Source organism: Clinocottus analis, unplaced genomic scaffold (genome assembly GCF_023055335.1).
Source record: "Clinocottus analis isolate CAN_PGR_092001 unplaced genomic scaffold, fCliAna1.0.p SCAF_13, whole genome shotgun sequence".
Taxonomy (NCBI): domain Eukaryota; kingdom Metazoa; phylum Chordata; class Actinopteri; order Perciformes; family Cottidae; genus Clinocottus; species Clinocottus analis.
This window is the reverse complement of record NW_027175854.1, coordinates 2,724,798-2,736,935: the sequence shown is the minus strand read 5'-3', so window position 1 is coordinate 2,736,935 and position 12,138 is coordinate 2,724,798. Positions and strand designations below refer to the sequence as shown.

General features: G+C 39.7%; 1 protein-coding gene across 1 annotated transcript; it reads right to left on the bottom strand.

Moving 5' to 3' along the window:
- Positions 1 to 34: 34 nt before the first annotated feature.
- Positions 35 to 11,500, bottom strand: rab14l (RAB14, member RAS oncogene family, like). Its single transcript, XM_068574139.1, has 9 exons — positions 11,361 to 11,500; positions 7,952 to 8,013; positions 7,040 to 7,098; positions 5,937 to 5,990; positions 5,134 to 5,311; positions 4,364 to 4,430; positions 2,945 to 3,032; positions 2,441 to 2,471; positions 35 to 2,320 (listed from the first exon to the last, which is right to left on the bottom strand). Exons 3-9 carry the CDS (start codon positions 7,089 to 7,091, stop codon positions 2,143 to 2,145), a joined length of 648 nt encoding a protein of 215 aa, XP_068430240.1. The 5' UTR covers positions 7,092 to 7,098; positions 7,952 to 8,013; positions 11,361 to 11,500; the 3' UTR covers positions 35 to 2,142.
- Positions 11,501 to 12,138: the final 638 nt, after the last annotated feature.

The window sequence follows — 12,138 nt, the reverse complement described above, 5'->3', positions numbered from 1 at the left end:
TCCTTGTTTCTGCAAAAGCAATAACAGACAGCAACAGGTTATGTATAATTTATTTTTTTCTGTCTAGAGTATTTTGTCATTAAAATCAAAATGTCAACATTTTAAAATCATATACACTCAAGAACGCATTTAAATGTTAGCACAGCTCCTTAAAAATTTATACATATGTACTTTTTTTTGTACTTGTGGACAGACAAAAGCAGGAAGTGGTCACTCAGACTGCAAAAGAGGTGGGGCAAAGGAAAAAGTCAAACCCAGCCCACCAACTTCCCACAATAACAAACCAATCCCCACTCCCCAAAAGTTAAGACAGCGATGCAGGCCCCTCCCATGTGGAGGAGCAATGATGGGGTGGAAAAAGAAAAACAGAACAAACAAAAGTGCCCCATTCTCCACTCCATACAGTAATGAGGGGAATCAAGAGTTTGCAGACATAAATACTAGTTTGCACATCATATCAATCCACTTCCTCTCCCCTCAACCAATTGACAAGTTCAGTAGTGTGCAGACAGGGTAGTTAGGGGGTGTCTATCCTTTACATACATTTAATAGAAACTATGTTACAGAATTTCCCAAGCATGAATTACAGGCAACCCACTAGCACGTCAACTGTACAGATCTTGGCAAAGCCGGCAAATAATTTCTTTAATTGGAAAGTAGCGAGGTCATCACCAATAGTTAAGAAGCAATATATACAGCTGTCCAATCAGGGAATCACTATCGTACAGAAAAATTGTATTTGAAAACAAAAAAACAACTGGATTTTGACAATTTCACTGTATTGGGGAGGGGGGAGGGGCATGCTGCTTGGTGTTGTATTATACAAGTCAGAGGAACAACAGATCAGCTCTTCAGTGCAGCACTTGAAATAAAGGAGTGTTGACAGTTTAAAGACCATGCTGCTGATACCTTTGAGATATTTCAAACATGTAAGCCACCACCTGCATTTTTACATTATTTAGTAAAATGCAATCATGACTAAGAGTGGATTTATTTGGGGTGAGTCCAATAGCAGGGTGAAGAGGAAGTGCAGCAATACAATACAGATTAAAGAGTAATAACATGAATTATAAGGCAACAAACCATGACAAAGAAAATGCTGGTAAAGACAAACTTTGTTGATATGACCTGCGGGGGAAGTTATAAGGGGTCAGATGGGCTATGAGGGGGACAGCTGGTGCAAAGAAACTGATGTGAATGAATCTTTACACCAAAAACAGAAAAGCCAGTTTTTTTTTGTCTAATAAAACTCATCCAACTTTTTAACACACAGACTCGCTAGGCAGCACCCAATATTCCTTCCAGCTATCTCAGAGAGACTGAGGAATTCATTGAATTTGTCGACAATTCCCGTCTTCTCCTGAGAACGTCATCGCCACATCTGGCAAAGGAACTCTTCGTGTCAAGCAGCAGAAACAAAATTAAAAGCCACAAGCGGGTTTGAATCCTGCTGAAAGAGCTCACTGGGCTACACATTCTTTTGACACACAGTAAAGAGCCTCTACCTGTGTGGCTGCATGACGCACTACTCCACTGCCTTCACTGTCCAATCCTGCATTAACTGCAGGAGAGCATAAACTGCTGGATTGGTAAACCAGGAGTTATTCACATACAACTGATCAGTGGTGGATGAAATTTAATGCAATGTTTACATGTCATATAGAGCTATAAAACCAAACATTAAAAAAATCAGTCTCGGTTTATCATTATCGCATGAATGTTACATCTATCTATAGTGTCAGTAACCCGTGTAATGTGTGGTGGCATCTATGATACTATGACTGGGGGGGGAAACTAGACTGAATGGTGCAAGAGGAGTGGAGGGAAGCGAAAGAGGAGCATTATGGGACGACAACACGCTGACAGAATTTAGAGAGGAGGGGGAGTAAGACAGATAGGCAGAGAGGAAGAGGAGGAGGAGGAGATGTAGTCCACACAGTCCAGCTCAGTCTGGCCCAAGTCGATATCCATCCCCCGTTCCTTCCCTCCGCAGCCCTGCTCTCATGCAGCTCCTGGTGCAGTGAGGGAGGAGGGTGGATGGACGTACGGAGGTGGAGGAATGGATGAAGGGGGGATGGTTGAGGGAGGGCGGGCAGGACAGACGGAGGGAGGAAGGGAGGATGAAGGGGCGTTGCTTGGTCATTAGCATCCGCAGCCTTCCCTCTGGGGCTGTGGTTCGCTGGTTAGCCGACCGCCCTGCGGGGCCGAGGGCTTGTGCTGGACCCCTGACTCGGCGGCGTTCAGGTCCAGGCTGCCATCTTGGATGTTCTGGTAGATCTTCTTCGCAGCTTCCAGGAAGGCGTCCTCAACGTTTTCACCCCTGAACACAGAGCATAAACACAAATGAGTGAAGTGAGGAAAGAGGCAATTGGGAGTAAGAATGTAAGCAGAGGGATATTTCATGTTCTGCTTTCACTGAAATGAAGCTCTGCAGACTTACGTTTTTGCACTGGCTTCCAGAAACAACAGACCTGAAGAACATAAAACAGATGCAATGACAGAGTCAATAAAACATTGTTACAAGCTCACATACCTCAAATACTTTCAATTAATATCTCTGCTTTCCTCAAGTAAACTCCTCCTAGCTTCTGTCTCAGCAATACAGATAGAAACCTCACTTCTCTTGAAGTCAACCATGAGGTCGTCTATTATAAACAGTCTGAAAAGAGTACAAGGGCTGAATCTCAATTTAATTTTAAATATTTGGCCATTTTGTTGCGATTATAAATTTTGATGAAATGGTCACTTGTATATATGCAAATTCCCCTTGCGGGATTAATAAAGTAACTATATCCATCAGTCTTGAAGATGCCCGAGGCTCTGATTAATTACTGCCTTAAAGAGCTGAAGAGAGACAGCACAGTAAAACTAAAGGTAAACGTTTCCTCCACTTAAAACCCTCTTTCCTGTCTTTCAAACACGCGCTGCTCTGTATGTGACTCACCGTTCTCTTCAGCAAACTGCTTTGCTTCCTCATACGTGACATCCCTCTGGGCCTCCAGATCTGCTTTGTTTCCTATGAGAATGATCACCTGGAAATACAGAAACTGGAAAGGTGAGACAATCCGTGTGACAGTATCGGCTTTTTCTTTTCAAGCTTCAAAGAGCTAAGAATGCCAGAGGCAGTATAGCAGACTGTTGACAGTACATCTTTCCATCAACGTCCTAACAAACAACTCCACACTGAGGAAGTGACACATGAGCGCACCTGGCTGTGGCCCTGGCAACTGTGATGAAATGAGCTTCTCTGTTGTAGCCGTGACAAACTCTCTTAAGACTCCCACAACTGCAAGTGAAGCGTAAACCATTCTTTTTTTTTTTCAACTATTTATTCTGCTTTATTCCAGAATTGTTAACAATGGTACTCACTGTGCTATGGCAGTGAGTTAAGAAAAAAAATGTAGATGAGAAAAGTGCCTTACATCCACTGCATAGAAGAGAGTCAAAGGCACAAATAGTATTGTTGATTTCATGCTGAAAATGTTGAATTAAAATCTTTTTGAATTATTGGTGTTATTGGGAAAATCAACTGTTGATTTTTTTTAGAAGCTCTTGCTAAATTCCAAGAAGTCTTACACAACTGTTGTTTTCATTCAGATGACGACTGGTGTCTGTCAAGTGAAAACATAATGTGTTCATTATGTGTTCACTTCTCAAACATCAGCGGCCAATAAACTCACTTGAAGCAGGAACACATGTTTACACTTGTATCCCAACATCATGACTAGACTACAACACTGCCACCGTATGGACGAACCAAGATACTTCAGTGGACAACAGCTTAGGTTCAAGGGCTTCCAGGAAATTCTTCTACCACTTTGTTTTATAGTCAAGATGCGACAGAAAGAACAAAACAGACAATCTTTCAATTAATATTCATACAAACACAGTAAGGTTTACGTTGTGGTCAAATTTAACCTTAAAGTTAGCAAAAGAACAAGACACATGTGGATGATAATAGCTAGATTTGAATAAACCTCAGTGTTTATAAAGCAGGAAAACATTTTTCACTTGATGATAAAAACCTGGAGTGAAAGTGGAACATTACAGGAACGCATTTCTTTGAGGGAACAAAGCTCAGTAAATAAGAGCAGTTTGTTTCACAGCTAATCATATTTACTGAGAAATCCAATTTAAGAAATGGACAAGACTGTGTCTTTGACTGGCCCAAGGAAGGGGAGAGGGAGAAGAACACAGGGGAAACTAAAAGAAATTAAGCATCAGGGATTTGCTTATAATAAACATGAAGGAGAGAAAACTACACAGTAAAATTAAATATAAAAAGGGCAGGGATATACAGATGAAGAGCAAACGACAAACAGAATCATTACAGTGGGAAAAGATGTTTTTTCTGTGTACTTACAGTGTTGGGGTTGGTGAGGTTTCTGGCGTCAGTCAGCCAGCTGCTGAGATGGTTGTACGTGCTTCTCCTGCATGACATCAACAAAGGGACAGTGGTTACTATGACGACGTGCAAATACTCAACGTTGCCCCCTCTTAGGATGCATCAGGACAGTGTGCAGCTGCAACATCATCAGGATGACGGTGGTGCAACAGTGAGAGCAGGACAACGTTGTTACAGACAGTGGTTACCTATTTTTATTTATGAATTTCTAAACAGGAGAAGCATACGCAGTCCTGTTTGATCCAGCAGCGATGAGCAAATGCTTTCGCAAGCTATTGCACCGAAATATATGTTGTTCACGTCACTGACACACTGGACCCTCTTAACGGGACCATTTACTCCTCTTTTTCTCCAATTTGTGTCAATTAGCCCAGCAGAAGCTGAAGGGTGGTCACATTAACACTTATGTAAACAATTCATATTTCTTCCACATAAGTACTTTTTATGGGACCCTAAGGGCCGCTACTGGAGTTGGGTGTGGTAAGAAATTCCACATGTAGAACTGTGTTTATTTGGCACACCCTTGATACCATCTCACACTTTAGGAAAAAGGGTCAGACACATGCTGGAAGACAAATTGTTCATGTTTGTTCAGGAGGGAGTCTGCAGGGGTGAAATGAGCACTTATCAGATGCTCTTTCCCCCCCATTAACCTTCTTCTTACGCTTCGGCGCAAAAGGTGAGAGCATGTAAAAGTTGCACCTTCACACATAAGAAGCATCCTGTACCTGGTGATGTCGTAGACCATGAGCGCGCCTGCAGCTCCACGGTAGTAGGAGCGGGTGACGGCCCTGAAGCGCTCTTGCCCCGCTGTGTCCCAAATCTGCAGCTTGATCTTCTGGCCGCTCACCTCAATTATCCTTGTACCAAACTCGACGCCAATCGTATGGGGGCAGTCCGCCATGACTGTGGAAAGCGAGAGAGGAGTCAATTTAAATCATTTTAGTGACATTAACCACCAATTGTCCTCTCATAATCACCAACTCTCTCAAAAGTGTGACGGGAAGTGTGAGTTCGCTTTCAATGATATTGTTGCAATGTACATTTTGTCACACACCTCCAATGTTAGTCAGCAGCAGGTGCCTCAATAATTAAACAGTATTTAGAGTCATCATACTCTGTTGTAAAATGAACGTATCAACACCCAGAAAGCGGTCCATTTCTTTTGAACTGATACTTAAAAATCTTTTCTAAATCAGCCCATCAGAAAGTGAGCGTGTGTGTGTGTGTGTGTGCATGTGTGTGCGCAGGATGTGATGGTGGCTTGTGAATGAGAAACACGGCATCTGGCTCGTTAATAGTAGCGCTGAACAAAACAGAGCTGAATGGTAATGGGAGGCTGCAGCTGACTCACACACACAGAAGAAGAGTCTCTCACTGTTGAGCTCACGCTCTACTTCTATGCCACTGACTTCCGCTCGCGCAGAAAGAAATCTAAAGCGTTTTAGGCACTCCAGTTGAACCTGGCAACCTTACATACACTGAGACACAAGTACACACAGAGAGGAGTCAAAATCAAGGCAGCACTTACATTTCTTTTCCGTGAACTGGTGGAGCAAACATGACTTCCCTACCCCCATGTCCCCTGTGGAGAGAGAGGGAGGAACAGAGAAACTCAATAGCCGAAAAAGAACAATTCTCTATTCTAGCCTGCAGTGTGTGGAGCAAGATGGGACAGAGAAGACTTCAATATAATATAATGTGGTTTGACAATGAAATGCGGTTGGGTGTGTGATGTTGACAAAATAAATACATTTTACAATATATACATTGTTATTTAAGGTGTGCCAATATTTTAAGAATGACTATTAAAGCTTTCATCTGCGAAAAAATAAATAAAAAGAAGATAAAAACACCAACAAGCCTCAAAGTTAGGGCACTTGCTGGAAACATCAAAAGTGTCTTAGAAAATGGCGTATAGTAGGATCACAAGACTGTAACACTTTCCTTTTCAAAACTAAATAGCGAAGGAAAGAAAAGAATAAGCAAAAAGTGAGGTAGCAAGCCACAGGCTGCGCTTCAAGACTCATATCCACACCTCTTAAGGTGAGCTTTGAGCCAGGGTGTTTTAGATTTCACATGAGAGGACGGTAAATAGCCCAGAGCCGAGGTTGTTTGTTTAAGCATTTGTCTGTCTGTAAATGTATGTAGAAGTAAAAGCAGTTATGTGTTCACGTTAACAAACATGTCAGCTAAAGTGGGACATCATTCTAATAAGGGAAAAAATATTCACACATTTGCAGTGCATGGTAACCTATTCATTAATAAGAGGCACAGATTAGCGCAATTACTCATGGCATTTAGATACTAGTGATTCATTTTGAATATCAGGCAGTTTAAATTAAATCATTTTTAAAAAACAGTGTGGACTTATACATATGTGTCTGTCCAGTATTACTGTCTCTCAGGAGATGAAGGCAGTCATGCAGAAACATCTCTTGACATGTGGTGCTTTATTTATAATCAAAGCAAAATATTTTATAAAAATAAAGAGACTATAATGGACATATTAAAACATGTTGGACCCACTCAATGTACGGTGTTAGTATCCAGCATACAAAACATAGAAGTGGGATACATATATCAATGTGAACTGCTCATTAAAAGGCTCCCTGAAAATCACTGCTCACTTACCGATAATGATGTATTTGAAAATGTAGGAGTAGTTGTACGGTGCAGTGGCCATGGTGGCTCTGAAACAAAGAAAAGGGAGAGGTTTAGGCATGTACAAGTTAGTTTTTATTCTTCAAACAATGACTACAGCCATTAAAGTCCAACACTGACCACATTAGTTCTGCATATTAGCTTACTGACTATAAGCATGACTTATTTTGTTTTCATTAAAGGTTATCTTGCGAATAAAACATGCGTTATAATAACAACAAAAAAAGTATGTTTATACAACACAGAGTTTGTACACAAATGTTTTATCAATTCAAAAACAATTAACCAAAAACATACTTAGGGAGGCTAAAAAGTCAAACTTGAGCATTTCTGAGAGCAATACTGTGCACGCCTGGATTTAAAATGGTCACGTAAAGGCCAGTGAAATTCCTACGCAAGACCGGCTGCTTCATTAATGCACACTTAAGTACAGCTATACAAACAGAAGCCTATACATGTGTTGGAATGTGATTTACACATCCAAACATTGTGTGAAGAATCCAGGTAAAATATTTTAATAATTACCCTCATAATATGCCATTTTAAATGACCCAATTATAAATGTGGTGCACATCAATATGAGCAAGTATGTCCTTGACTAGGCCATAACAAAAACGTCCTATTAAATGAAAGTATATAACCGCCGAGACTGAACAAGTAACCAAAACCCAAATAACTTTTTCATTTGATTGGTCAACTATCAGGTACTATGACTGCACTTCCCACACACTTCATATTTCTGCTTCGCTTACATAAATAAAAAGCAGAAAAAACAGATGTAGCCATGTACTTATAATAGCTTTTTGTCCAATGACAAACTGCTGAGGCTAATAAATCTTTGCCCCTCACTTATATTACTACCAAAAAAGAAATTAAACTCACCTCTTTATGGAGTCAAGATCTATGTTGACACGTTAGAACTTGAAGAGCACACCTTACCGGTGCTGTAAAAGATAATTCACAAAGATGCACCCTTTAGTTTATTATTTACAAACATTAATTGATTTAGCACTGGAAATAATCTACTCTGGTGAGTTAGTGCCACATTGTTTGAACCATCACTAAAGCTGAAGTCAGCGTGCATTACATTAGAGTATTAACAATATTTCCGAGCTCAAAGCTCAGGCAATCTTTCATATAAGCTAAAAATAGCCCTGAAACCTATCTCATAACCAGTGATGCTTCATTGTTAACACTCAATAGACAGCACACAGAAAAAGAACACAGGAAGAGCTTTCAGAACTACCACACGATATTGCCACTACGTCTGTATATCAAAAAGTACATTCACAAATACACTGGTTGAACAGCCAATCAGGAGGTGCACTTTTTGAACATGCACAGATTTGTTAATAAATAAATGATCGAGTCACGTATGACATCAATAAAGCAGCTTTAGAAAGCAGGCCGTCTCATGAACAACTTCCCTATTTAATTCACTTTGCAAAGTAATTTCCTGACATCAAGGCCATGTTGTATTTGTGCTGAATAAAGACCACTATGTAATTCTGGAAGGTGCTGCCGTACAGTGTAACTGCTGTAGAGAGGTAAATAATTCAGGCTTAACAATCAGGTACATAATTATGCAGCAACGTGATGGTTTCTGTGTCCCTGGCAAAGCTAGTCAGCCAGTGCTATTCTCTGATCTGCAGCTCAGTGAAAATGATGAAATCACTGTCACACCAGAGCTTAGTGCTCATACTCCTGCATCTGCAGTAGAGTGACCATGTTTGACAGTGACACAACCAGACAAAATGTAGATGGCTGTGATTTGAGACTCAAACTAGTAAAGACAAAATTACTTTACAGGGTTAAAAAAAAAGAGACAAATGGAAAGTGTAGACTTTCAATGGCATTAGATGAAGTAAGTGGGTGAATATAGAGGATCAGAAACAGAAAGGAAGACGACCTGCAGGAAGACTTAATTGAGGTTAATTCAGGTCGAAATGTTGCTTCAATACAAATGGTGTTGGGTCAGATACCCTCATGATAATGACACTCATACTAATCCTATGCCAGAAAAATTATCTATATCAAACGTCAAAACATTAAAAGTAGAGTATTCTAATGTTTAGAGATAAATTATATCAAAATAACAGACCATAACATGTGATAACTAAGACAACTCCAAAGCATGTTTCCGTATCTCTAGTTTCCTGAAAGAAAACTATGACTTCAGGAGAAACTACTAAGCGTTACAATTTATGTAAACAACTTACAGAGCAGGCTGTGACAGTGGGTTTTTTTGGAGGCCTCAGAAAAGATTTGGCTCACTATGACAGTCCTAACTCTGCAACCTGATCTGACATTTGATAATTACTCAGGCTTACACCAACTAGTCAACTCAGGCAAAAAGTAGTCTTTAGCAACTTCTCATGTGATCATTGTAGGATTTACCCTTTTACTATTTTGTTGAAAATATGGCTAACTTTGATACTATATCACATAAAAGAAGTTGTACTAAGCAGGTTTCAAAGTGAAACAGAGGTCATGAACAAATCCTTCGCAATCACACTATTGAATTCTTTAAAATCATAAAGAAATATTTGAGGGCCTTTCTCCAGACTGCCTCCTGTCACATGACCCTCATGTGGCATATTTACACCATGTGAAGGTTTTCAGTGCTCTGGAAAGTAAGCAATTAAAATATTACCCAGAAACAGAGGCAAACCAAGATGCAATTACATTTTGATACTAAACCGTTCTTTTAGCTTTTTGTGCTCATCAAGTAGAACCCCACGAGTATCCGTCATGGAATCAAGATCATGTGACGAGAATGCCGCCTCAGCAATTTTCCAGTACTCCCCAACCCACTGAATCCGTTGCCAGAAAAACCCTGTCATTGCTTTTCCGTCTCTCAACAGCCACTTCCCATATCGAGTGGGCGATGCACTATTTATCGTGAAATCATGACAAACATATGGTCACAGTGCTTTATGATGTCCAGGACCGCTATTCAAGTCATGTGACTCTTTAAAGCCATAAAACAATATGACATAATCACAGCTGTTTTCAGGCTTTACAATGCATACAATTCGAATTTGATCTATTCACACATGTATATGATGAAATAAAGGCAACACAATAAGAAAGGTTGTTATTTATTGTGTATTTATATAATTTGTATGTTTTATGTTAAACAGAGTGCAACTTTTTTTAATGTGTGCATGCATATATATATATATATATATATATATATATATATATATATATATATATATATATATATATATATATATATATCTAGATTAGATGTATATATACATCTAATCTACTTAAGACATAAAGGGTCTTCTTTTCTGTTAAAAAAAAAAAAAAGTAAAGGAAAGAGCAGGCTAACACCCTGTTGTTGTCTAAGGAGTTCTATCAGACCGTGACTTATGTTCAACGCTACACTACAGATGATGACAGTATCTCTTCTATAGTAGCCACCAGGATACAAACAGACCCGGCTCTTGTCCCCCATGTTATCACTTTTACGTGACACTGTAACGTCATGCCTGCGCCCCTGCGACGGTCGCTAGTTTAGTTTAACAACCGGCAAAATTGACAGCTTCGGTTTGGTTAATTATATGCCGCTAGTTTGCTCACAAAAAAGTTAACAACGTTACTAAGTAAAAGAGGAAATTAAACCTGACCATTCACTTGGCTAAAACCAACGACATGATCGTGTCTGATAACGATCACGGCCCTAAATTAGCTAGCTGTTTTGACAGCTAAGTTTGCGTTAGCTAGCTACCTGCTTGCTGAGATCAGTGGATACGTCTTGAAAACAAATAGCATAAATCACAAGACGCAAAACGTTTGTCACTATTAGCACAGAGACAATCCAGACAGTATCGCCTGATTAGTGTAACCACGTTAGAAAAATCGACTTGGCCTCTGCATAATTACACATAAGCCACGAAAAACCAAACTAACGAAAGCCAGCTGTATCTTTAGCATGCTAGTTTGCCAGCTAGCTGCGATGGTTGGATTATGATAAATACGCTGTTTAGTCAACTTGTCAACTCGTATTGAGTCATTGCCGATCAAGTGATGTGTCGCCAACAAATGTAATCACTCGCAATGTAATGTATAGTATATACCATTCTTTAAAGCCAACGATAAAAAACAACCTGGTATTAGCCATCTGTTAGCTAGCCTCGTTAGCTTGTCAATTAGCAGACTCCTAGCAAACACAGGCTAGCTTAACAGTTCCAACCGTTTGGTGATTGAAATACCAGTGTCTTTCCGATAACCGGGGTGTGTGTGAGAGTATGTTCAAGTCTTCGCTCTTCCCTGTCCTTACCAGAAATTAAGTCTTTTGAGCTTTGTGTTCTTGAGCTGTTCAGAAGAGGAATGCAGGTTATCCTGGCTCAAGTCTGATCTGTCTATCCAAGATGGCTGCTAACGGCACAGGGTTTCCTCCGCTGTATACAATGGGCTTCTGGGACAAAGAGCATCATATGCGGCGATTTAAGGTGTGATCACTGTTTCGTGGAAAGCAACCTCACCTGCACAGGTGTATTCATGCATACTGTGTCGGTATACCTCCTGATATAGATGAAGTGCGGTATCAGATTATGAAATCAGTACTTAGGTAAAATAATGTGATAGACAACAATATTGAGTGTTCAGAGATTTCATTACACCTGACTAACCTGGTTTCGAAGACAGTGTGCACTTCGTCTGCTGTTTCAGTTTTTCAGACAGATTCTGAAATGTAAGGTTTAGCCAAAATAACCTATTGTATGCCGAAAAGTACATTTTTATGTGTTTATTTGGATCCCAATTAGTTGTTTCCTTCAGTACCAACTACTTTTTCTGGGACCACATTCATAAAAAAGGTAAAAATCAACCGATGTTTACATACATTTAATAATGTATATACTTATGGCATTACTATTGCAACTTTAAAAAATCCTCAAGATATGGGTAATACTAAATACTAAACTAGAGTTGTAGCCTAAATAAAAATAATTATCTCAGTTCATTTTAACATCCATAAAGCTAAATCATTTAGAAAAACTGAAGTATTCTTCATGAATAACATCTTCAGTCATCCCTTAAACTTTCTTTCAGTAATT

Excerpts from the sequence above, each read along its gene's own strand:
- rab14l (XM_068574139.1), bottom strand. The coding sequence starts at position 7,091 with ATGGCCACTGCACCGTACAACTACTCCTACATTTTCAAATACATCATT. Across the intron at positions 2,472-2,944 it reads GCAGTTTGCTGAAGAGAACG|GTCTGTTGTTTCTGGAAGCC; the intron begins GTGAGTCACATA and ends TATGTTCTTCAG. Across the intron at positions 2,321-2,440 it reads CTGGAAGCCAGTGCAAAAAC|GGGTGAAAACGTTGAGGACG; the intron begins GTAAGTCTGCAG and ends CTCTGTGTTCAG.